This window comes from Phaethon lepturus, unplaced genomic scaffold (genome assembly GCF_000687285.1).
Source record: "Phaethon lepturus isolate BGI_N335 unplaced genomic scaffold, ASM68728v1 scaffold11507, whole genome shotgun sequence".
NCBI classification, from domain to species: Eukaryota; Metazoa; Chordata; class Aves; order Phaethontiformes; family Phaethontidae; genus Phaethon; species Phaethon lepturus.
In genome coordinates, this window is record NW_010549809.1 from 2,697 (window position 1) to 28,925 (window position 26,229).

At 36.7% G+C, this 26,229-nt stretch overlaps 1 protein-coding gene across 1 annotated transcript; it reads left to right on the forward strand.

The window, feature by feature from the left end:
- On the forward strand, positions 1-24,775 carry LOC104613853 (DNA repair protein REV1; the record flags this gene model as incomplete). Its single annotated transcript, XM_010290368.1, has 11 exons — positions 1-150; positions 2,280-2,992; positions 4,849-4,956; positions 6,395-6,511; positions 11,151-11,280; positions 12,373-12,501; positions 13,178-13,332; positions 16,331-16,450; positions 19,072-19,292; positions 20,295-20,467; positions 24,673-24,775. Coding segments are annotated over 11 exons (2,119 nt in total), but the record flags the coding sequence as incomplete, so codon positions are not given.
- Between the last annotated feature and the right edge of the window lie 1,454 nt (positions 24,776-26,229).

Consider the following 26,229-nt stretch of genomic DNA (forward strand, 5'->3'; position numbering starts at 1 on the left):
CATTAAAGCTGGACGTCTTCTCTCGCACATTCCATATCAGCTTTACACCAAGCAGTCAAGCGTTCAAAAAGGTCTCAACTTTAATAGCATATGCAAACCTGAAGATGCCATGCCAGGTCCAAGCAATATAGCTAAAGATCTCAACAGGGTGTAAGTGTTTCTGATCTTGTAATGCAGATGCTAATCATTCACCCATAATGGGTTTGCGTTTATAACTATCTAGCATTTTAAAAATTCATTTCAGCTTTGTAAGAGGGAAGCTCTGAGGCACTGAAATTTAAAAATAAGGTATAGCTATATAAATAGTTGAGGAAGAACTACAGTTACCTTGACTCCAAGCCTTGTCTCTAGTCTTTGGACCACTCTTCGCTTGGTAACACGACCTAGGAGTCCTAGGATGTAGCATACTTTTATGGAAGCAACAGGCATACCTTAAAGGATTCTGACAAGTGACACTGAAGAGTATGCCTTTATTTCAAAAACAAAAAGCTGCTATAACTCGATTACTTTTGCTAAAGGTGCCCAAGAACAAATGTAAATACATACTAGTTGTTAATTTCTTTCTTTAGCTTCTTTTTAAAAAATAAGTCATAGTGTACCTTATGTATGCTAATACCAAGGTTTAAGTCACGCTTGAGAGAGAAGATAGATTAAAAAATGCAATTACAATATAAAAAATTCTCCTAAAAGACCTTAAGAACAGAATACAACAGAAAGCACCAGCAAAACCTTTAACTGGCAGAGGAATTGGAAAGAAACCTTCCAAATAAACAGACTATTCTGTAGATTTTTTTAAGAGGATTCCTGCATCTTTTCCGGAAGCACATGTTTGTTGTTTAGAGACAAGCATCATAAATTTACAGAATGGCTGAGGTTGGAAGAGACTGCTCGAGGTCATCTGGTCCAATGCTACTGCTCAAACAGGGCCAAGGATACTGTACAAGATACTAAACTTTCTGATTTGTAATGGTGATCTGTGTTCTTCCACAGTCTGCTGATCTATTTAAAATCCAGTTCTGCATAATGCTGAGGAGACTTTACCAGGAGAGTCTGTATTTAGGAAAAATAAAAGCAGTGCCACAAAATGAATATCCTAAGCGGTATTTCTTTCCTGTATTTTAAACAATGAGTGATACAATCACCATCTCCTCTTACTATTGCATTGTTAATGTTTTTTAATTGAGAAGAATATTCAGACTTCAGAAAATATCAATTTAGTCTGCAACGCATGAGTTTAAAAGCTTGCCTTATCCACTGATACTATATATGTACCACTGGATATACCACTTCCAACCATGCAACTCCTCAAAAATATTATGTTTAATACAATTTATGATTGTCATAATCTTAACCAAATTGTTGTCACAGTTAATTGGCTTTCTGGTTTCACTGGTATACTGGATAGCTAATTATTTCCCACCTTTTTTTTGTGTGTATACTTAAATTGCTAGGTTTGGGAGTTGGGAGTGATGGTTGGTTGTTTTTTCAGCAGATCAAGAGTATGCACAGCTCTTGAAGGCTTTGGTTTTAATTCCACTTAGGGTTTGGTACAGAGTTAATTTTTTTAAATGAAAGCTTTGCCTCTATACTGTCAGGGTAAATGTAAATTGCCAGTGCACCTGTGATGGAATACTTTGTTTTATATGCTTAAAAGATGAAAAGTAGTTTGTTTGGGTTTTTTGTCAAAAGCTAAGAATATGTTTGATTTGTAAAGCTTGAACAGATTTTTCCTTGAGAGAAGATACAATGAATCTAACACATTAAAATAATATTCTAGAAAACAGAAGTTTTCTATTTATACATTCTTTTTCTCTTTTTTCTTTCTTTGTTTGTAACTAAGTAAGGAAAATCACATCTCTTGATAAAAAGATAACTGGTTCTGATGGTTTACATATTCTTGCACCATTCATGGTGTCTATGGTAGTACAGTTCTGTTAACAAATAAATAATTGTTATAATTTGATTGGAGACTGCTGGTCAAATTAACGGCCTTGGAAATAGCTTTTCTAATGTCAGCACAATTTTGGTCACTCCTGTGTAAACTGGTAGTGCTGCATTAATAATACACCACATCTGTGAAACCTTTTGTACAACTATACAGTATTTTGTGACGTTGAGGGGACATGCCTCAGAGTTTGAGGTAATTGTCTTGAGAATGCAAAAACTAGTCAAGTATATACTGGTAACAATTAGGAAGAAAAATACTTAGCGCTTGAAATGACCTGTAAATGAGCCTTTTTTATAAAAGATATGGTAATAAATAATCATATCTGTTTCAGAAATCATATTAAAAAGTGTGAGATGGAAAATGAGATCACACCTAATGGAATAAGTGGCTGGAATGAAGAAGAAGAAGAAGAAGAAAGTGACTATTTTGGATTTACAGAGCTGGAGCAGATCCTTCCTGGACGGAAACAAAATGGGATTCCGTCTCACAAAGACAGTACTGCCATTTTTAACGGACACACACACACTTCTACCAGTGCCTTAAAGACACAGGATTGCTTGGTGCCCTCCGGCAACGGTGTTGCAAGTAGGTTCTCTCCAGGCCCTGTGCAGGAGGAGGGGAAGACTGAAAAAGGCATGGTTGACTTTAGAGACTGCACAATGCAGCAGTTGCAGCAAAGCAACAAAAATACAGACTTTTCGTGGAATCCACATAGGACTATGAGTAATTCATCCTCTTCATCTTTGCACAGTAATGCTAAAATAAATGGTGCTCATCACTCCACTGTTCAGGGGCCTTCAAGCACAAAAAGCACTTCTGTACCTACTCCTAGCAAGGCAGCTTCCTTACCTGTGTCCAAAACTTCAGATTGTAGTTTTATTTCTGACTTTTATTCGCGTTCAAGACTGCATCATATATCAACTTGGAAGTGTGAATTGACAGAGTTTGTCAACAGCCTGCAGAGAAAAAACAGCGGTGTCTTTCCAGGAAGGGAAAAATTAAAAAAATGGAAAGCAGGCAGGTCTGCACTTAAAACTGACCCAGGTAGATACTTGTTTAAGAAGGTTTATGTTGAGAAGATGCCTTATATCTTTGTACATTAAATGTCTAACTGAGACTTAAGTAGGTTAGTATTCAATATTCACGTTACAGTCAGGCTATCTGGAAAAGCTCAGTGACTTTGATGCACTGAAAACTAAAGGATCCAACTGCTTTTGGTTTTGTTTGTTTTTTTTTAACTTAAAATGTGACTTAATGTGATACTCTGATCTATATTCAATTCCATCTTGTAGAAATAATATTCCTGACTTTACCAAGATATGTGGATTGATTAAGGGGAAAAAATACTATATATATCTAAATACACAAATCTGTAGTTGCTGTGTGAAAATCTAAAGGGAAAAAACAGACAAAAAACCTTGCTTATAGTTCAGTGTGAAAATTTAAAGATGAGTAACATTTGGAAGTTAACTAAAATCTAATTTTTTTTTTTGTTAGTAAGAGTTTTATATACTTCTGGGTCTGTTTAAATGGGTAGCAGTGTTATATGAGACTTCTGAACCTGGCTTGTTACAGAACAGGAATGTTTTAGGTCATTACATCAAGGGCCAAAAATGAACAAATACATGTAATTCATGAGAAGCAAAGTGTTACAAGCATAGATAAAGTATTTTGCATCTTTAGGATCTCTCATTTACAGTCTTATTAAATTAAAAGTGTAGCTCTGTACCATCAAAGAGATTCTGACTCTTGCGCTGTAAAAATACTCACTTGTAATCATAAGAAAATATGCTTGATGATACATTACCACATCCTAAAAAATTACTGTTAGATAACTAAATTAACTGATTCTGTGTTTGTGCTAGGACACCTGAGTTATAAAATGTGTTAGCTTATGAACTACCTTAATGTGTATTTTTTCCATCAAAATATGGTATAAGCTAATATATTTTTATTTTCTCTTTGATTTGGCCTATAGTATTCAAATAGTTAAGGACTGTGTTTTAATTTACAAGTAGCAGCTTTAAGCATTAACTTGATTTCATGATTTGTAAATATGCCCCTTATGTGACTCCTTATTTTTCAAAGAATAAGGTCAAATGGTAAATTATTAAAAAGAGGAAAACACTTTTCTGATTATTCTGTAATTAACTCAGATGTTAAGCAGAACAATTCATTTGATGTATTGAAATATTTTTTCTCTGTTACACTTTACGCATTGTTCAAATTAAGGTTGTTGTTGTTGTTAGATACAGCCGCCTCTGTTAGGTCAGCAACATAGGCATGCAGGCTTGAACTTCTAGAATACTTGACACAAGTATTTCTAGTGCTTTAGGTGTGTAGGTTTTTCACTCTGGAGTTATCTTGCTCATCTTTGAATCTTTGCATGAGTGTAGGTAGAGCCATGACAAAATCCAATTGCATGGGATGTTTAAAGCTAATTTTGTTCTCTTTCATGAAGAATTAATGGTAGCTCTTAGTGCAGCTAAATATTTTTTTTTTTATCTTTTGGAACAAACAGTCTTCTGATTGATGAACAAAAAGGAGTAAAGTTCTCCGTTCCAGATTCAGTGTTAACATAGTGAAATTAAGATCTAGTTCCCTCAACATGCATTAATCTCCTTGGGTTGGGGGAACTTGTTAGGAAGAAGGTATTATTTATGAGAAAATAAAATAGAAACTTTTAAGATGATCGTTTAGGATGTTTTTCTAATGTTTATGTTTACATTTTGCTGAGAATTTTGTAAATATCTGTGCCTATCTTTCTCGGTGAGAAGAAGCAAAAAATCTTTATCATTTAAGGTGGTAAAACTTGATAATAGTCCTTGATGACTACTGTGAGTAGTACCAAAGTGTATAAATTAGGGTTCAAGTTTTCTGTTGGTGTATCTTCATGCTAGGTAATGTGTCTGTTGCGAGCTCAACCAAGCCACAGAATTGTATAATGCACGTGGATATGGATTGCTTCTTTGTGTCTGTGGCTATCCGAAATAGACCGGATCTCAAAGGTCAGTATTTAATTTTGCATGTACAATTTACTCAGTTAAGCCTTTAAAAACAAAACCAAACTTGCACACTTAGAAAATGAACTTTGGATGTTAGTCTTTTTTTTCTGGCATCTTTGACAGTCATACCATGCAGTTTTTATGTTCTTGCTTGCTTTCTCACAATCTGAAAGCAAGTGGAAGAGAGTACTGGAATTCTCCTTGCTGTCTTCTTTTAGTATCTAAAGTTAAGAAGAGGGAAGTAAAATCTGGAGTAACCATTCCCTATAACATTGCACATATCTTATTGAGACTTAAACCTACCATGTTAGAAATCGGAGATCAAATTCTAGTTGTACCAAAAGTGGGTTTTGGTCACACTCTGTTAAAAAAAAAAAAAAAAAGTGATATCCTAGTAATTTTCCTGCTGTAAGGAGCTTTGTTTAACCTTTGTTTTCCTTTAAGTGGAAAGGTCAAGGCTGAGAATTGTCTCTGCCTGATTAATCTTTTTTAAGGGAAATTTGTTTCTTCTTCCCTTCTCTATATAAGCTCTTACACATGAAGTATTATAAGGGCTGGAGGATGAACGATTCAGTTGGCATTTAGAAGTGTGAGTTGTATGATCATCCTTAGGGCATAGGAAGAGTTAATGGAGTTCCTTAGCAAGTTTGGGTGGATTTTTAACAAGTGTACCATTCAGAAATGGGGATACTTGTTATTCTGTGCAAACACAGAACTTCAGTGATGCATGAGTCTGAAGACTTGGTGCAGTGATGGCCATCTGACACCCAGCTATTGTAGACCTTAGGAAAGAGTAAGCTGTATATATTCCTTTGCTGTCTTTCTGTCCAAAGGCAGGAGCAACTGTATCAAAGATACTCCTGGTATGTTTGGGGTTTTAAAACTTTATTTCCTGCCAAGTTTCAAACTGCATTGCTGGAATATAAAGAACCTAGGACTTTTCTGCAAATATTTTTTCTGTTCCACGGAAATCTGCCAGAACTTTCAGTACATAAATTAGCTTCCTATAGAAAAATCATGGAGGTGTTGATATTACTAATGAGTCAAAAGTTTACTGAAGATTTGATTTTGTACAGTTAATTAAACAAGTGGAAGTGAGTATATTTCAAATCAGTACAGTGTTTGCTGTGTCTTAAACTAATGAATCATTAGGGTGTTGGTGAAGTTTCACAGCTTCCATTCAAACTAGTATGGCTGTATTTTCACTCTTTAAAAGCTTTTCTTCTTTACATGTGGCTGCAGTTAAGACAGCATGTTCATAGTCACAGTGCAGTCACTTTCATAGCTGTTTCCTCCTTAATGCTGTAAGAGTGTATAAGTTTGAAATAAATTATAAAAAAATAAAGCAGACATCTTTCTGATCTTGCCCTAGTTGTGCTATTATTAAAAAGTAGGCTATTACAGATGTTGATTTACAAGTACATGCATTTCTTCTCCACAGGGAAACCAGTAGCTGTTACTAGTAACAGAGGTGCAGGAAAGGCACCACTGCGCCCTGGTGCAAACCCCCAGCTTGAACAGCAATATTACCAGAATAAGCTATTGAATGGCAAAGCAGGTACAGATAAGTCTGTTTGTCTGTATGTTTCTAACTTCTGCTATTGAAGACTTTTTCCTTAAAGTTATTAATAAGTGCACAGTGGATAAATTTGTTTTTTCTTATGTGGGGGATTTCAGAAAAGAAATAATCTTCGGACAACACAGTGCTCTCTGGCTTTCAGTAATAACATGCCACTGTGACTTCTTGTTAGTTAGCTTTGCTCAGTATGGGTGAATTATTTTAGAGTAGTTCTAGGTTTTACTCACTTTCATTGAGGTTGAGTATAAGATAGAATGTTAAGTAATTATTTAAAATAAGAAATAAATACAGGTTGTCCAGGATCAATTTTTTCTGAGTAAGTCTATTATAGAGAATAAGTTCCAAAATAAATTTTAAAAGGCTACTAAAATTTTTTTTACTACAAAAGTAGAAATGATAGCACGTGGCCAGTGAGAAATTGTTTCAAGTTGGTTTTTGAATTGCATGTGTACAATATGTTAATTTCTGTGGTCCTGAGAGCATTTTAGGTTTCTGCAAAGTCTGTGCAACTTCCATGAGTTTAGTCTCTCCAGTACTTTGTTTCCTCAAAACCAGGGCATCTGTTGTAGTTTGAGAATTCCTTACTTACCTGCAGTAACCTAGGAATTTGTTCCTTTGTGTCCTCAAGTAGTAGTATACTAATGTAAACAAAACATAGTTTTATTAACGATTTTTATTACTATACTGCTTGAACTACATTTAGTATGAGAAAGTATACTGCTAAACTTAGTTTTTACTACAAGGTTAGTAAAAAGTGCATATACAAGGGGCAAAGCAGAAACTCAACTTCCCAATCTAAACTGAAATTAAATAGCAGCTGCCCCTTGTATATGCACTTTTAACCAATCTTGTGGTAGCAAGTACTATTGTTACAAAGTTTACACCTCAGTAAGTTATTTTGTTGATACAAGAGATGGAAAAAACCAGGTGGTTCTTCCATGGTTGTTTCTGAAATGTTAGTACTTTAAAAAAAATAATCTAATAATTCTGCCAATTTTCAAAGACATTTGTAAACAAGGTGTTACAGGAGGTGATGCCATTTTATTTGTCTTTTTGCTGTAGTTTAAAAACACTTGAAAACTGAGGTAGAATATATGTTTGTGGAAGCCACTGGCCTTTAACTTTTTACGGACTTTTGAAGATGCTCCAGGCTTAGCTTCTGCTGTGTTGTTTGCAAGGCCATATATAAGTGTGTTATAAAGCTGTGGTTTTCATGGAGTTGGATTTTCTGTAGTATAGCTTGTGTGTGAAGTATTTATTGGTAGTTCAGTTTTATACAGTGATTTCATAACTTTTATTAGGACCTTAGAGTGGATAAGGGTGTGACTTCATACAGCCAAGTGATGTTTGGAGAGTGAGGCAGTTAATTACGGAAGTTTAGTTGATATCTAGCATGTTCTTTGTGATTCACAAATTCAGTAGTATCTCTTCTGCTATATTTATTGCTTAAGGGTACAGCAGATTTCAGCCTCATTGTATAACAAACTCAGTTTCTTACTGCAGCAGCTTTTTCTGGGTATCTACACATTCATTTCTTTAACATCAGCATCCAATGGCTTGCACACAGGCAGGCAGCTAGCTCTTTCTTTCTTGATACTTAGTCTGAGTGTGCAACCTGTTGTTTTGGTGAAAGGATTTTTTCCTAACAGTCTTTTTATAGTCTTTATCTCATTAGCTGCAGTTTATATTTTTTTAGTGTCTTTATTAATTTTTATCTCCATGTGCAGTGTTTTTAACAACAAAAAATACCACCTGTTGGTTCTGCTTGCATTCTTATAAGTACATGGCTTGTCTTCCTTTTGGGGGAAAGAAGTTACAGTTAGTTATGGTCTTAGATTAAAAGGTAGAATTGCAGGTTAGGCTTTTCTAATGTCACAGTATCTTAGAAAATGTATGCGACACTTCACAGCATGTGTTTAATTGGGCCATGCCAGAGGTAAATCTAGTCCAGTAGGCACATGTATCACATGGAAAACTACTTTTTCTAGAATACAAAAAATACAGAATGCTAAATTATGCTCTTAAACATACAAAATTCTGTTTGGGTACATGTTATATAAATGAAATAAAAAGGTAGTTGTGACCAACTTTGAACATGAGCATATTTTTTACATCCATGCTTCAACATGGAACACGCTTCATTTTTTGATGCTTCATGCTTCCAGGCTGTTCTCTAATTTTGCCTTCTCTAGGTCTTGCTTATTAGAAAAAATGTTCCAAATTTTAAAAAAAGCACACACACACAAAAAAAACTCCCAACCCAAAAAATAAGCAAACGAAACCAAACCTTTATGAATCACTTTTGACTAAATACTGAATTCTGCTGCTTCAGCTGCTTCTTTTTTTGCAAATTACTTCTTTACTGATACTGGTTCCTGCCTTTGATCTGCATTGCTAGACAAATATCTAGTGTCAATAGAATCTTGAATCTTTCATGAAATACTTTCTTTTTCTTGTTTGAATTCATCCAAAATTGTATAACTTTTAAATTTAAAAACTTGCTATCATTCTCACCCTAAATCTCCAAATTGGAGATAGCCTTTCTGGGTATTAGAAGTTACTTCTCTACATGCGTGCCATCTTTAACATTCATGTCCTAAAGATAGAAGATCAGCATACGCTAATCAGGATTCATAGTTTGGGGTCTCTTTTCCATGGCCAGGATGCCCAAGATGTGAATGTTTTCTAGGCTTCCTTTCCCTCAACCCTAGTATCTCCCTTTTTTCATTCTAAAGAGCAGCAGATTTTAACCATCATATTAGTCACAGATTTATTCTCAGCGATTTCTTTTTCACAGACTTGGGTCCTGGCCTCTGATTTCTCCATCCGTTGCTCCACATTCACCATGTGCCTGTCTAGTTTCCCAGCTTTTGATGAGAGGTTCTCTACCTTGCCTTCCATTGAGGACAATGTGTTCTGCATTGCCCTGAATTTCACATGAAGTGACTCCATCAGCTCATGGGGGGATCTGCTCTGCTGCGATGTGGAAAAAGTCGACGAGTCCAATGAAGATAGACAAGATGACAGCATCATCTCAGGCCAGGGCACAGGAAGGCATGGACTGAAGAAATTGTTCTTGTCATTCTTATCTTTATTTGGGGCATAATTTTGCTCTAATTTTCAGTTGCAGACATCTTAGGTAACTTACTGAGTTCATCATACATTAAAATATTTAAGACGTACAAAGGTGCACAAATTTAGCAGATATTCTGAATAAAAGCAGTTTTTCATATGAGTCAGGCTCTACCCCTGCTGTCTCCACTCACTCATTACACCACTTTCTCTAGTCCAATAACTACTCATATGTGCACATAGCACCATGTTTTCTTTCAGTCAAATTGTCAGTGTGTAAGTTGCTAGTACCATGAAATATAATTAGGCATTGTGGCACTCTGAAGAAAACTCCCTGTTTATTATATTACAAAGGTGCATGGTATTAGACTACAGTAATGAAAAAGAACTATAACATACATATTGGATTTCATTTTAAGTACATAGAAGCTTTTTGTCTGTGTGATACCTTGTTATTTTGATTCTGATGGGGAGTTTGGAAGGGCATAATAGTTTTTGCATCTTGCCATTTTTTTAGGCTGATCTGTATTTAAAGTATAGGCATGTATCTTTCAAGGTTTACATACTGTGAAAACCCAAACAGAAAGGAATAGAAAATGCTTTACTTGATTCCAGTATTCAGTGTCATGGAATTCTGTTCTAGTACCTAGTACGCAGTGGGCCTGGAGGACTCTTTAAAATTTATCTAAGAGTATGCAGTAAAGTTCTACAGAATTAGGGAAGGTCTGTCTCGTTTTAACTCTGGGGGTGCAGTAGTTATAATTGTATCATTTTGATCCAAGATAAATTTATGGTGATATTTGAAAGCAGTTGACATATTCTAATAAGAGAATTATTAGGAAGTAACAGCAGAAGCTTGTCAGTTAATGTCCCCATAAGAGCATTGAAGGAATTACAAGTTTCTAACTAGTGTTTTTTAATTTGATCTAATTAACATTCTGGCTACTTCTTGAAAATCATTTCGTGGTATCTAGATTATTATAAAAATAGTTTTAAGTAAGAGGGTGTAAGTATGATAAAAAGTGGGTTTGTATTCTGAATTTAATTTCTGTGTTCTGGTGGTAGTTGTGCTTTTTGTAAAAAGGAATGTAGCTAAGTATCAGTCTTGTTTGGGCAAACAGTGGGTAGATTTTTGAGTGTCTTGTATTTATTTACAGGATATGGTTGTAGCAGTTATCCGCAAGTGTTCGAGCATTTTTATTGTCGTTAAAGCTAATATCAGTCTTATTTTACAGTATGGTGTATGTAGTCACCAACAAGTTGCTGTCTAGTAATTTTGGGGAAAATAGAAACAGAATTCTTCTGTAGCTTAATATTCTTCTCAGTAATATGTACAGACCTATCTGCAGACAGAGATTACTGGAGCGGGGGTCTGGGTTTTTTTCTGGACCATGATATGAATCAATATAGTATTAGGAACTCTTCATCAACAGGTAGCAGTATAGAAATTGTATAAAATAAAATCCATAATTGTTATTTTAATCACATTAGTTCTGTTGAACTCTTAAGAAAAATAGCATAAAACCAAATATTATTTTCCAAGCAGAAATTAGAGTACCTGATAAGCTGGACTCATCAGTCTGGGAGCATCTGAATTCCACACATATGAATGGAGCTGACTTCGATCTCACTGTTCTGTCCATGGCTGAAATAGCTTCCTGTAGTTATGAAGCCAGGTAGGTAAAAGTTACCTATCAGGTTGCTTGAAAGTCTCATACAGATAGGCGTAAAATGTCCCAAAATAGTAGTTGTGAAGTCAGTTTCTTTAACTCTATCTAAAGAGGAAATTTTTTGATGTTTTCAAAAATTGTAGTTATATAGGTTGTTAGAATTTGACATAAGTTGTTCTCTACGGATGCTGCAGCTTTTTAAACACTGCTTAATAGCTCTCAACCTAACCTACACGTTACTTGAAACAAAGCCTGTTAAGGAATACCTTATGCTATTCACTGTGATATTCCCTGCTCACTGCAGGGGGGTTGGACTAGATAACCTTTAAAGGTCCCTTCCAACCCAAACATTCTGTGATTCTATGATTGTTGATTTCATAATGCTATCTTAACTACTTTGTATCAAAATTGCATTCTTTTATGGAATTAAGAACACTTTGTTACTGAAGGTTTTAGTTAAAATCGGACAGTAAGTCTGATTACTAAACTTAAAACCATTTCTTGCACAGATTATGTTGAGTATCCCCAATAAGTTCGCATATAAATGTTCAGAGTATGAAACTACTCGTTATAAATGTAAGCAAAGTGTTGGAAATACGATTTTCTTCTCTGATGGAAATAATACTCCAGAAATTATTCCTTCATTGGAACCTTTCTCAAGTGTGCTAGGATAGGCAGGCTTATATTTGTATCTCCAAAAGTTAGAGTTTCTTTATTATGGGAGCATAATTTTGTAAGCTTGCACGGTGGAATATAAGGTCCAGTTACCTTAGTCACTGTAGTATATGCACGGTTTTAATTTGAAACAGAAGATAGCAAGTAGGGCTTTCTGGAGACTTTTTGTTTGTCTTAAGCATGTTCCCAAAGGCAGACTGTCCATGCTGCATGCCTGAATATTATACAGCTGATTCAAATATGCAATTTGCAGTTATTTTTCTTACCTATTAAATTGGTAGCGGTTGGACTAAATACCTTTTTATTGATAATCCAGTTTTGTGGGAAAAGACAAATACTTCATTTAGAAATACTACCCCATATTAATTTGTGGAAAAGTTGGTACTGTGTTTATTTGGGGTTTTTTTAATTATTTAATTTTAGACAAGTTGGCATAAAGAATGGAATGTTTTTTGGCCAAGCAAAAAAGTTGTGTCCAAATCTTCAAGCAGTTTCCTATGATTTTGACGCATACAAAGAAGTTGCACGGACAGTATATGAAATACTAGCAAGGTAACGTGTGCTGTTTGTTTACATGAACTTTCATGGTAAGGTTATCAAGCATATTTTATTTGCCACTGCTGAATGGCATTATTCAATATAGTATTTTCATCTCTACGTTACTCTTCAGCTTCAATAAAGCCATTCCTATTTGGCATCTTCCTTTTGTAGTATTTCTGTTATTTTGAGCACCATGCTGCTTCTGAGCATATCCTGAAGCCAAATCCTGTAAACAGTCAACATCTGACTTCCAGAGGAGTCATTGTTAAATTTTTTTATTGATTACACTGAGAAACAGATGCCTGCTTAGTATGCGATTCTTCCAAGAGTTGTTTTTTTTTTCAGTAACTTAAGAATGGGTTATTGGAGTAATATCTATTAGAAACTACTTTCCGGTTTAAAACGCACTTGAACAAAACTGTTTGTAATTTGTTATTGTCAATGAAAAATAAGTATTCAACTCCTTCTCCAGCTGTTCCGTTAAAATCATGATGCATGTTGAAATTAGTCCTACATTAGTAAAGTTACTATAATTTGCTGTTTGAGCATTTTTAATATGTAAGTGATGTGTGATACAAAATAAGCAGGGAAATGCCACCACAAAAGGAAGACTTTATTTGCTACATATTTGTTTTAACAGATGGTGAGCTGTTGCTGGTCTTTTACCTCCTTTACTTTGTGTTGATAGCTATACTCATAACATCGAAGCAGTCAGTTGTGATGAAGCACTAGTAGATATCACTGAAATCCTTACAGAGACCAGATTGACTCCTGATGAACTTGCAAATGCTATCCGCACTGAAATCAAAGCCCAAACTAAATGCACTGCTTCCGTTGGGATGAGTAAGTACCTTATTTCATTTCTGTTTGCACGCAGTGCCTGCTATTATTAGGTGTATCAAAGCTATGTAGGGTTGCTAAAACTCTCAAGTGTTTATGTGGTATGGAATGTATTGCCATTTACATTAAATTAGTGTAAATATAACTGCAAGAAAATCTTCCTAAGTGGAGAGTTTTAGGCAAAAATTTATAAAATTTCTATCACTTCTCCTGTGTTATCTGAACAGTATGTTAAAATTCCATCTGTATTATATTCTTACATTCATTTTTATGAGATGCTATGGTATTTTTCCAGTAAATTGAAAAATGTGCGCGGGTTCTGTTCCTTATCGGAGATAGCAGTAAGAGTTTTTATGAGGTGGCATAATTTAGCATAATTATTAGAAGGTATTGAAAGCAAAGATTGTTTGATTTGTAGTAGGTATTGTATATGGAATCACACATCTGAAAAGACTTCCTTGATTTCTTTTCACTTGGCCCCTTCCTTTCTCATTTTTTTTTGTCCCTAATTAATACTAGAGTTGAGTATCTGTAAATAAATTACTGAGTGTGTATGTGTATGAAATCCACTTGTGAGACAAGCTGAAGTTCATTACTGTAAGCAGAATTCTTCCCTTATTTTTTGATATCATAGTACAGAGACTGTAATTCCCTGGATTCCTGTTTGTGTCTTGTTTTAACTTGAAACATAGTTGTAATCTCTTTTATATGCTTATTTAGTATGTTTGTTTTTTCTATAGAAAGAGCAGAATTAGTTTTTAAAGCATTATTTTCTAATCTGATATAGTTCTCTTACTGATTGAAAGAGACCGATACCTAAGAGCAATTTTTTTTTTCTAATAATCTATTTGTGTGAGATACTGGAAAACGATTTTGGTATCCTTTCTAGAAATTCATACGATAGGTGCACGACAAGGACTTTGCCTCTTCACTCATAATTCATTGTTAAGTAAATAACTCAGATGAAACAATTGTACTATTACATGAATGTAGAGACCTTATTTCAAAAACATGGTCTGCCAGAAATACTCATCTTGTGTAAGTGATTTATATGTTGCCCAATGGGAAAGTAAAATGTAAATTTGGATAGATACTGCTATACTATTGAGATCTCCTCTCAACACTCTTGTCTGCTTAGAGATAAATTAGAAGGACATGCTTATGCCGGTTGAATAAATTTAATTTTTACCCTAGAGATTTTAGTGGCTAAACTAAACTGATTTAAACAATGCTAGTGAAAGATTAAACACTCATCTGTAAACATCCTGTATCTTGGTTTCTCATTTGTTAAGTGAGGTATTAGGTTTTTTCCCTACTTCAGTGTTGTGGGAATAATTCATGGCAGAAGGTAAATCACTGAGATTTCATGGTATTAGAGGCTATGTTGGTATGTTTGATAGATAAGAGGATCAGAAATCTTCAGTACTCTATGGACAAAACATGGATCCCCAAAGTTAAATAGGAACTTGAACGAGGAATCTGTCATTAATTGTTTAATCAATTTAACCTCTCAGGAGAAACAGTGCACGCAAAAGTCTGTTACTGTTCTTATTCACTAAAATTTTAGAATAGACTAAAAGAGCGTGAACATAGTTGGTAGGAGAAGAGTAATAGTAACACACAGTTCTGTGAATTGTGAATTCCCCTGACCTTTTATGAGTTTGCTTTACCTTAGGACACAGTGTTTGAGTGGCAGCGATGAAGGTTTTTGGGTATCATTTCAGAGATCTGATTGGCTGGGCATGAATAAGCCTATAAACAGGGAAGAAAAAATGCTGAAATAGGTCTTGTTCCCACCACATTTTATGAGTGCATATAATAATAATAATATAATAAAGTCAGTGGATATTTTAGTGAGTATTCAGGCCCAAATATTAGCTTAATTTTACTGTATTGGGTTTCATGGCAAGGTTTGATAGTAGGGGAGGCTGCAGGGGTGGCTTCTGTGAGAAGCTGCTAGAAGCTTCCCCTATGTCCAATAGAGCCAGTGCCAGCCAGCTCCAAGATTGCCAAAGGGAGCCGGCCCCGCCGGTTCCAAAGAGGCCCCTGCCGCTGGCCAAGGCCAAGCCTATCAGGGATGGTGGTAGCACCTCTGGGATAACAGAGTTAAGAAAGGGGGGAAAAAAACCAGCACGTAGGTATTGCAGCTGGAGAGAGGAATGAGAATATGTGAAACAACTCTGCAGACACCAAGATCAGTGACGAAGGAGGGGGAGGACGTGCTCCAGGTGCTGGAGCAGAGATTCCCCTGCAGCCTGTGGTGAAGACCATGGTGAGGCAAGCTGTCCCCCTGCAGGCCGTGGAGCTGAAATTCACCTGCAGCCCGTGGACTACCCCATACCAGAGCAGGTGGGTGCCCGAAGGAGGCTGTGACCCACGCTGGAGCAGGCTCCTGGCAGGACCTGTGGACGCATAGAGAGAGGAGCCCGGGCTGGAGCAAGGTTGCTGGCAGGACTTGTGATCCCGTGGGGGACCCATGCTGCAGCCATCTGTTCCTGAAGGACAGCACCCCATGGAAGGGACCCAGGCTGGGGCAGTTCATGAAGAACTGCAGCCCATGGGAAGGACTCACGTTGGAGAAGTTTGTGGAGGGCTGTCTCCCGTGGGAGGGAGAGGGACCCACACTGGAGCAGGAGAAGAGTGTGAGGAGTCCTCGCCCTGAGGAGGAAGGAGTGGCAGAGACAATGTGCAATGAATTGACCACAACCCCCATTCCCCATCCTCCTGCACTGCTTGAGGGGAGGAGGTAGAGGAAATCAGGAATGTTTGGTTGGTTTTAACTTTGCAATTGCAGTTACCACTACAGTTACGCTGCTGTAATCACAAATACTGGTAGTTGCTAATTTGGAAGTAGATACTGCAAATACATGTTAATATATTTCATTAAATTCTTTGTAAGAATGTACTTTATCTGCATTTTTCCCTTAACTGTTGAACTGCAGCATTTTACTTGAGAAGACAGAAGCTACCACAGACATACTTTAATTTGTTGTTTTTACAGGTTCCAACATTCTGCTGGCCAGAATGGCAACTCGTAAAGCAAAACCAGATGGACAGTATCACTTAAAACCTGAAGAAGTGGATGATTTTATCAGAGGGCAACTTGTTACCAGTCTTCCAGGTACTCCTTTCTTTTACAGGACATTTTGCTTCCTAATATTAAAACACTTCCAGCTACAAATCTGTGTTCTGGATCAAGCAAGATTAGATGCTATTCCATGGTTATGATCCGAAAAAAAAAAAATATAGTGATTCTTGAAAATTTTTGAAATTACAGAATATTTTCTGAAATTTCAGTGACCTTTTTGTACTTTTGAGAAACACCTTTCTGTACAGAATGTTACAGATCCACACAGCATGATCTCTGGAAGAAGCTCAGAGTATAGTATGTTATGCAACCTTATATTCTTTAATAAATTAATTAGATGAGTCATTTCAAGTTAGTGCTAGCTGGCTGTATCATAATGAATGTCAGAAAATAAGTAACATCTGGTACTTAGCTTTGAGAGAGGCAGGATTTGCTTAGAACTGAGAAGGTAGCCCAAGAGAGTATCCTTTCTAAAAAGGAGTGTATGAAGTCAGGAGTGGGAAAAAATAGCACAGATGCCACGATAAAACAGAGTATATGAAGGGAAAAAGGAGAGAGAGGAGAGAGGAGTTTGTTTAATCTCTGTTGCATCTGAGAAACTCTGAGAGATTTCGAAGAGAATGAGGACAGAGGGGAAACTAAGAAATAAAATTCGGCAGAGGAGAATGTTACCGAAATAGAGAATTGTTGCTGCTTGCAAGATGAGCTGTATTAGAATGGCTGATAATTAGAGAGGAAGGCGGAAAGTAAGGCTACTGTTAAGAAGGGTAACTGTGTTACCACTGTCATGCTCTGCATCCAGCTATAGGCAGTTTTTGGTTCTGGTAGACTTAGGATACACATTAGGCATTTGTTACACAGGTAATAATTTTTTTGTGTAAGGATCTTTAGTCAGTGGCGTGCTGCAAATTGTGACAGAATGTATTGATTCTTTTAAAGAACAACAACAGGTTTGTCAAATTCCAACTATTTTTTGCCTAGTTGTCTGAGGAAATGATTGTGACAACTACTATGACTTATAATTTGCAATTATGACAGTACTAATAATTTTATGAACTGTCTATGGATGTGATGAACATTATTCTCATACTAAATCCAAAACACGGCACTGCACCAGCTATTAGGAAGAAAATTAACTCTATCACAGCTGAAACCAGGACACAGTTTGAGCCAAGTCTTACTGAGAGATAGAAGTTCTGATGACATAATGTTTCCACAAGTTTTGTGAAAAATGACAGCTTGAGTGAGGAGAGTGATCCAAATGAGTACGTCCTTTGAGGGACAGACAGGCAAAATTCAGCTACAGTACATTTTGGCAGTAGTTCCTAGTCATCATATGTATAGGCCGGAGTACATGTTTTCTGTGCTGCATTCCTTAATAAGGTAGGAGAGAGAATATTTCGGTAAGGAGAAACTGGTAGGATTGAATGAAATGCCTGTGGACATAGAGAAGACCAAGGAGAAAGATGGAGAGGAGGAAAGAAGCACTTCTGGCCCACAGGTTTTAGGGGGGTTCTCCAAGGCATAGCGCAATTCACAGAGAGATGGCAGGGAACTAGAGTTACTGTGCTGGGAGAGTGATAGACAGTAAGGACATAGGGAATATACCTGTATGAAAACAGACTTAATTAGATTTTTCTGTTGTTCCTGAAGAATACTTAAGAGTTGTAAGCTAAACTGTTTCCTGGCATGTAACTCTGTATTATATTGGTATTCAATACTTTAGTAGTATAATGTGATACAGGCATAGTGCAAGAAGTGCTGAGCAAGCACTCATGTATGCTTTGTATGTTAAGTGATCAGCTGAGCTCAGCCTGCTTGTATACACACATATTTAGTATTAAATGTTCAAAATAGTGCATTGTTCAATAAAAAAACAGAGAAGGGAAACAAAATAGACAGCAGTAGACACTGAAGTGGAAAAGTGGTAGAAATAGCATATATAGACAGGTGCATATTATGACGGGTAGAAGCTGATTACCTGAGTTTTCTAACTTTTGCTGATTGTGGTAGTGTAAACTCATAGGACCAATATTTTTCGGAAGCAACAGGCCACTTTTCCAAAACTCAGAAATAAGTAAGTTTATCACACTTACATATGGGCTGTTGCCATGGATACCTACAATTTCCAGTGCTTGGTAATTCAAAGAATGAGTGATACAGGTATGCTATCACTTCTACTTGAAATATTATTTTTCCATCTAGGAAGCAATGGAACAGTGGTCAAAATATTTGTTGGCTTTCTTTTAGGTTAAATCACTTGTATATGATGGCAAAACATATTACATGTTGGGCACGCTTTGTGGACTGAGTGTTGTGGAGTTCAGAGCAATATACTCTGTAATAGGCAGTACCTTGTCAAGAAGATTTCCAAGCAGGAGCCTTTCACATGTTTACCCAGAAATAAAAAAAACATGCTGCAGTATGACTTCTTAAACTAAATATATAAAACAGATAAAAGAAATACAGATGAAGACAGCAAAAGTTTCCATCTGAACCATGTTTTATTGAGTGGAATTTATTTTTTATGGTGTATATTTATTTATTAATTTGGTATGACCTAGTGTAGGTTAAAAAGGACGAATTTTATTTGTTCAAAACCTGACTGGCTCTGAATTGTGTGGAGTTAACAGAACTAATTGTTTTGTTGTTAGGAGTTGGCAGGACGATGGAATCTAAGCTGGCTTCATTGGGAATTAAAACCTGTGGAGATCTGCAGTGTGCTTCAATGTCAAAACTGCAAAAAGAATTTGGTCCAAAAACAGGACAGATGCTGTACCGATTTTGTCGCGGTTTGGATGATCGACCTGTTCGTACAGAAAAAGAAAGAAAATCTGTTTCAGCAGAAATCAACTATGGAATAAGGTTTACACAGGTAAATTCAAACTTACTTTCTTTTCTGCAGTGAATTCTTTCAGCTGTAGAAGAATCTCGTCATATTCTGATTATTTTCACTTACGCTTTGATCTGTTAGAGCACCATCTTAGCCACCAAATAGAAATGAGGAAAATTAAGAAGTAGGAGACCAAACGATAAAATGGGAGGAGAGACTGCAAAAGTATTGGTCTGAAAAGAAGCTTGCACAAAATTAGCTGACTCTTCTGCATTCGTTATACAAGTCTGGTACAGGAAAAGAGAACTGCAGTAGGTTTGTCAGCACCTAGCATTCTCTTTCATTTAAATGCCGATTACTCAAAGATGCCAGTGCCCGAAACCATCACCAGCTGCTCCAGTACAATATTTTTATTAGACTTTTAACAAATATTGTAGAGTGGGGTGTTGTTGAAAAAGTTGTATTAAAAAAATAACTCAGCTGTTTGTTAAGACCTTAAGTCTGTATCGAAATTACAGAAAAATCAGGTTGGGAGAGACCTCATGATGTGACGTAGTCCAGCCTTTTGCTGAAAGCAGGAGAAATGAGATCAAACCAGTTGCTCGGGTCTTTATCCAGTCTGGTGTTGGAAACCTTTAAGAACAAAGACTGCACAACTTCTCTGAGCAACCTGTTCCACTCCTCACAGTGAAAAAGATTTTCTTTGTAAGCCCTACACTCTTCATCTTCTAGATGTGTGCTTAAAGTTAGTCTTGCAATTCTGTGTTGGGGTTTCTAAATACCTTTTTTTTTTTTAAGACTTGTTTACAAAAGGATGTAGTATTTCCTACTTATTTCAGCATTAGGATAGGTATCTACCATCTTTGCCCAACTTCAACAACCTACAATGTAAACAAAACACTTGAAGTTAAATAAGACAATTGCCTGTGAGTCAGCTTGCTCTTTTCAGTTTACAAAATCTGGATTGCATTAACCCTTAATGATTTACCATCAACATTTGAAAACTAGTAATTACCTAAACATGTTGTTGCTTTTCCCCTTCAGCCTAAGGAAGCAGAAGCTTTCCTTCTGAGCCTCTCAGAAGAAATCCAACGTAGACTTGAAGCTGCTGGTATGAAGGGTAAACGATTGACCCTTAAAATTATGGTCAGAAAAGCTGGGGCACCAATGGAGCCTGCAAAATATGGAGGTCATGGAATCTGTGACAATATCGCCAGGTAACTAAGCATGGATAAAAGAATGGTTGGTAGTAGGCCTGAGCACACTTCTGCAGGATGTTGAGCACCAAAACTTACAGGAAGACACGACAGAAATTTTAAAGTGCTCAGTACCTCTTTGTCTACATGTCAAACCTGCACCAAAATCAGAAGTAGAATATTATTATCAAAAGTCCTCTGTGTTTGGGTTGTACACATGTGGTCTTTTGGTCACTGGCATGGAATGTAAATCCCCCAGTGATAAAAAACATGGCATATTGGGACGAGAAAGAACAAAAAGACTAAGGTGACCAAATCGGATAGAGAAAACAACTTTAACAGTCATCTTTTGCCTTTGAATTTCTTCAAAGAGAAAAATGGGGGAAGAAAGAAAATATATCAGAAATTGAAAGATTTTGGGACATAGAAAAAAACAATTTGTGTTTTCAGGGAAGAAGGAATGGGAAAGAAGGAATCTGACTCCACAAGTGCATTCTTTGTGGTTTGAAATTGCTTTCCTGCGAGAATGTACTCTTGTGTGTCTGGATGCTACTTAAATGTTTAAGTGATTTAGTGAATTATTTTCAGTGAATTATTTTGACTATCCATGTCTTTTGGTAGGGATGTACATTTTTTTCTCTTCTTCCTTTTTGAGTTCAATAATCTGTAGTTTAAGGTTGCCCTTAATTTGATAATAGTCTCATAAAATACTAGCTAATAAAGGCATTTGATCTTTTAAAGGATTTGACTTCAAACAACAATGCATCTGTACATATATATTGTTGCTATACGTTTCTCCAGCTTGCTCAATATTGGAGCTGTTTTTCCCTTTGCAGTACTTGTAGCAGACATACTTACATCCTGCACTATGACATGCGTGCAGCAGTGTTTTCATTTTTTTCAGTGACCAGCTGAGTGGAAATGTTCTGCTGCCGCACACTGTTTACTTGCCCTGAACTGTGTAGCGTTGTGTACTTTCCTTTTTCTTGACGGGCTTTCAGCTGTTCCTTGATAGGTTGTTGATGACATGCTGACTGTGACAGTTGGACTCAGTTCTCAAAGCAAATTGCCTTTGTACTTTTCAAGAAGGATATCTGATCAGTACCATCCTCCTTCAAGTCTAGAGCACATGGGGACTAGGGCAGTAGTTGCAGAATTACTGGTGCAGAAGGCTGAGAGACCACTTAGGATTCTGAAGATTGGAGCTGGCATCAGACACTTTGGACTGCAGTTGTCCATCTTCGTACAGACCAGTTTCTTTGTGTTGATTCTGTCTTTCCTGTTGTTTCACCGGTGTGTTTGTGGAGAACTTTTTTGGTCATAGAAGAGAAAATGAAGATCCAAAGTGGAGCTAAGAAAGTTGAATCTCAAAATCTCAAGGTCAGAGACTGCCCGATGTTTCAGATGTTCAAAAAGGTGACTTGTTCTTGTCTCTTGACCTTCGCAGTTAAATTTTTTTCATATAATCTTGAGTTCCTCATCAGAAATGCCTTTGTTTTCTTGTGCATCATTATCAACATAATAAAGTCTCTTTCTACTTGGTCTCACTGCAGCACTGTTGATCTCGTTGAGATGCTACCTGTGGTGGCTGCCCGTCCCAGGTGAAATGGGATAACCCAGTTACTCTGCCTGGGTAGTCAGCTGATAGGCCTCTGTCAAAGGAGTAGGACCTACAGCTTCCACAAGCAGTCCTGTTACTGTTACCCATTATTTATTTCTGATTCTTTTTTGTTTCCTGTTGTTCAATGGGATGATACTGACTTACCTTTTTGTCTCAAATTTATTTATATGCTTGCATACTGAAAACACAGGAGTGAAGTCTAGGCATAGAGCATCATGTAGTTATATGTTGTTTCATACAAGATTGTCTCAGAACCTTCTAAATACATGTTTATTCTTCAGACAGACATTTCTGTATAAAAGCAGTTGTTAACGTAGGTAGGGATGATTCTGACTTCTGTGTGAGGATGCATTTGGCGTATTCGAAGATAGGTGTGTTCTGTTTTTCCCTCTATCTCAGGTGGTTGTAACAGATTAATTCCTCCTGAACTGAAGGGTCATTTGCGCAGGGTTGCTGATAACTGGAGAGGTGGGAGTGTTCTTTCGGTGCATTAAAGCTCAATAGTAAGGACATGCATACACAGGGCCTGTCTCAAACTTGTGAACTTGTGACATACAGTTCATCTGTATTAAAAACTGAAACTACAAAATTCACCTTTCACTATCAGAAGCTCATCACTTTTTGGGATTGGTATATCAAGAAGAAAATCCATCAGTCTATATTTTAGTCTTCTGGCTATCCTGAAGATAGACCTGAAGATTTACTTCTAACAGCCTAAGAACATGTTTTTAGTATTGAGGGTGTGTTGAGATAGAGCTTTATTCCTTTACTGGCAACTAGTGCCAGACTGCTTTGTCATGACCAGGTCAATGCTTTGGACCTTGTTTCTGTGGTCATGCTAATGTATGTGTGCCCTGAAATTTCCCTAACATAAAGTCTTCATTAAGGTAAGATGAGCCCGCACCCAAGGATGCTGCTGTTCACACACAGCTGAAGCAGTTCTGATGCCAGGATCTTGTTTGGCACTGTCTCTGTTTCTGCTTCTGGTTTTACTAATGAACTTGGCAACCCCAATCAATCCAAATTATGCCATTTGATGATGCAGGTGCTGGATTACTGTCTTCATTAGATCATTTCTGTTCAGTTTAGTGAAAGGCTTTTTAGCGGCAGCAGGGTAAACTCTGGAAGTTGCATCCAGGCAAATGGATTAGAATCTCAGGGTGGTGTTCCCTCAGGTGTACTTTCCCTATGTACAGCCTAGTTCCAACAGTGTAGGATTATTTACTGGACCTAAAGGTGACCCATTTCTCTCTTACTTCAATTTAAGATTTTCTCTGTAGCTACAGCTCATGACAGATTTCTTGCCCACTTACCTCACAGGTGAATGAGTTACCACGCTTTCTCATCCTACAGGCCAAGACTCCATAGAATGATAAACATAGTCCTACAAAGGATTCAGACTCACAGACATGCTTTAAAATCAAATTCAACTTCTGAGGTGTTAATGGTATTTTTACTACATCATTGATATCCTGTTCTGATAGTACAGCATAGACCTTTGTAAAATAGTTTTCTGAAATGATGTGTACCTGTAGACCCATCCTGCATTTCTCAGTAATATTTTGCATAGTTGCATCTTAATGGTGATACTGATCTCCTTTTTCTTAAAAATGTTAACCTGTCAGGCTCAGGGAGTTCGTATCATTCACAGCAGGAACGTTTTTCCTTTTCATATTGACAGAACCAGACCTTTCTAGAGAGCACTTGGCTGTTCATGTTGGTTTCAGATTCAGAAATAGAGGAAAATTTAAGGAGACAGCATCAAGGTGTTTAGTAAGTTGTCAGGATGGCAACCTGTCAAAACTCCAAGGTGGAACTTCATTTTGTCCACAGAGCCCACTCCGTCAGACTTAAAACTGCATTGGTTACCTCAGTGAGAAGACATGCATAGGTTTGATTTAGCCACCTGAAATTCTGTCCTTATCTGTCTCAAATGTCATGCCATTAGAGAATCTAGAACTACCAAGCACTACTACTGCCCTGCTAAGCTCCCAGGTGGCAATTTGTATAACTCACAATCAGGTAATTTTGAGAGAGAGTTGTTGCAGAAAATTGTCTACAGTGTAAGTTGTGGATTTGGAATGCTGTTTAAAGTTAAAATTACTTAGCATTGATCAGAGTTCTTTGTTATTTGTAATCCACATGCACATACCTATCTGCTGCTCCCTCGGAGTTCCTTCCAAAACTCTCGCTTTAGATGTTTGACAATTGACAACTGAAATAATACTGAGCAAACTTGTTATGAACCAAGCTTGAGTGAAGGATAGTGCATTTCTATGAGTACTGTAAAGTGAAGCATTTTTGTCTGGCTTCAATAGATAGCATGTATATAAATATACACTGTATTTGACAAATTAATGTGTGGACCTCACAGTGAGAATGCTCAATTAGCAAGTAATCTGGGTTTTTTCTGTAGAACATGCTTAGTTCTAATTACCTTTAAAAAGAGACCACAGAACAGAAAAACAATGTTCAGTTTCTGTATGCCAAGAAAGTATGATCTATCTGTCTTTGAGATCCTCTCTGGAATAATTACAGAATTGTTGTTGTCTTTAGAATTTGTGAAACCATTTCCTTTTTAATGATACTTTTTTATTCTTTGTAGGACTGTGACTTTAGACCATGCAACAGACAGTGCAAAAATAATTGGGAAAGAAACTCTAAACATGTTTCACACAATGAAACTGAACATATCAGATATGCGAGGGGTGAGTTAATGGCAAAACTGAAATTTATTCTCTTTATCAACCTTCTTTGTTGTTTTTAATAAGTTTTCTGTTCTCTAGGGTAGACGATAGCCAAACTTAAGCAAAAGTGTAGATAATACAAATACAAATAATTATGCAAATTAGGCTATGCAATCATACTATGTTTTGTATGTTTACATTTGAAAAACATGGTTACAAAGCCATAAATGTAAAAAAAGAATATTTTATTGTGATACGGATTAATCCACAACAGCCTGAGGTAACAAAGTTAGACTGTATCTTCTACAGTTCTATTACCACATGTAATTGACTTAGAATTTCCTGTAAACTTTTGCACAGTTATTAGTTAAGTAATTAATATAAATCCTGCTTGTAATGCCAATCAAAGATACAAATCAGAGGAGTTTTTACTCTAGACTTGGAGCCAGAAAAGTTAACAACCCACGGTTTGGCCTTTGTTTGAAGATGAATTGCTGGCTTTTTTGAATCATGGCTTATTTTAGAAAACTGTTGCTCATCTCGGTGGTTTTGTCATAGCTATGTGAACCCATTTTAAGACTATTTTGGCATCAGCCATTTGTTACAACAGAGCACAGAGGCTTTCTAAAACAAACCTGCATTTATTGGTCCTGTAGATGTAGACATAGGGTTTTGTTTCACAATGTTGCCTTGCAAAGTCAGCTCTATGGCTTGGGTTGAGGAAATATTTAACATCCTTTCCCTGTCTTTTTCTAGCTTCTTGTCTGTCTGTCTCCTTTGCTGTCTTTACTGACTTTGTACATCGTTCCATTTCACTTCATTTCTTTAGCCCTTGTTTTAGAGGATTCTTCTTCAAAGTTAGTATGCTATGGGTGTTGTACATGTTGTTTTGCTGAACAATGTCCTGCTTCTGACCAGGTGGCTCTTCTGTTCTGTTGTGGAGAAGCCATTCAGTTCTAGATTATATAATAAAGTGCAGATATATCCCAGGTGCCTCAGTGGTATTCCTTTAAACTGACTTTAGACATCTCCATGTCTGTCTTGGAGCTAGTCCCCTTAAGATTTGCTTGTACATGAGGGGAGTCATGCTTTACAGTGTTCTTTTTCTCTGAATATCTAGAAAAGGTCCTAAAGTGATGCCCTTAGCTGTTTGTGCCCACATTTGTAGACTTACCAGAAACACATTAACTCAAATGCTTGTCCTAAAAAGCAAAAAACCCCAAGGCAAAGTTGCTGTACAGCATAGCAAACACAATATTCCAAAGGCTTCTTTTAAGTTCTAGAACTCACATGTGGAAATATTTCAAAGCAAAAAGATAAAAGTGCAAAGAAAAACTTCTTACAATGATATTTTAATATCCCATTAATTACAACTAAGAAACTGTTAATTACATAGCAAGACTTTTGTTTGTTATAGAAGACAGAATCACAGAAACACTAAGGGTGGAAAGAACCTTCAAGATCATAAAGTCCAA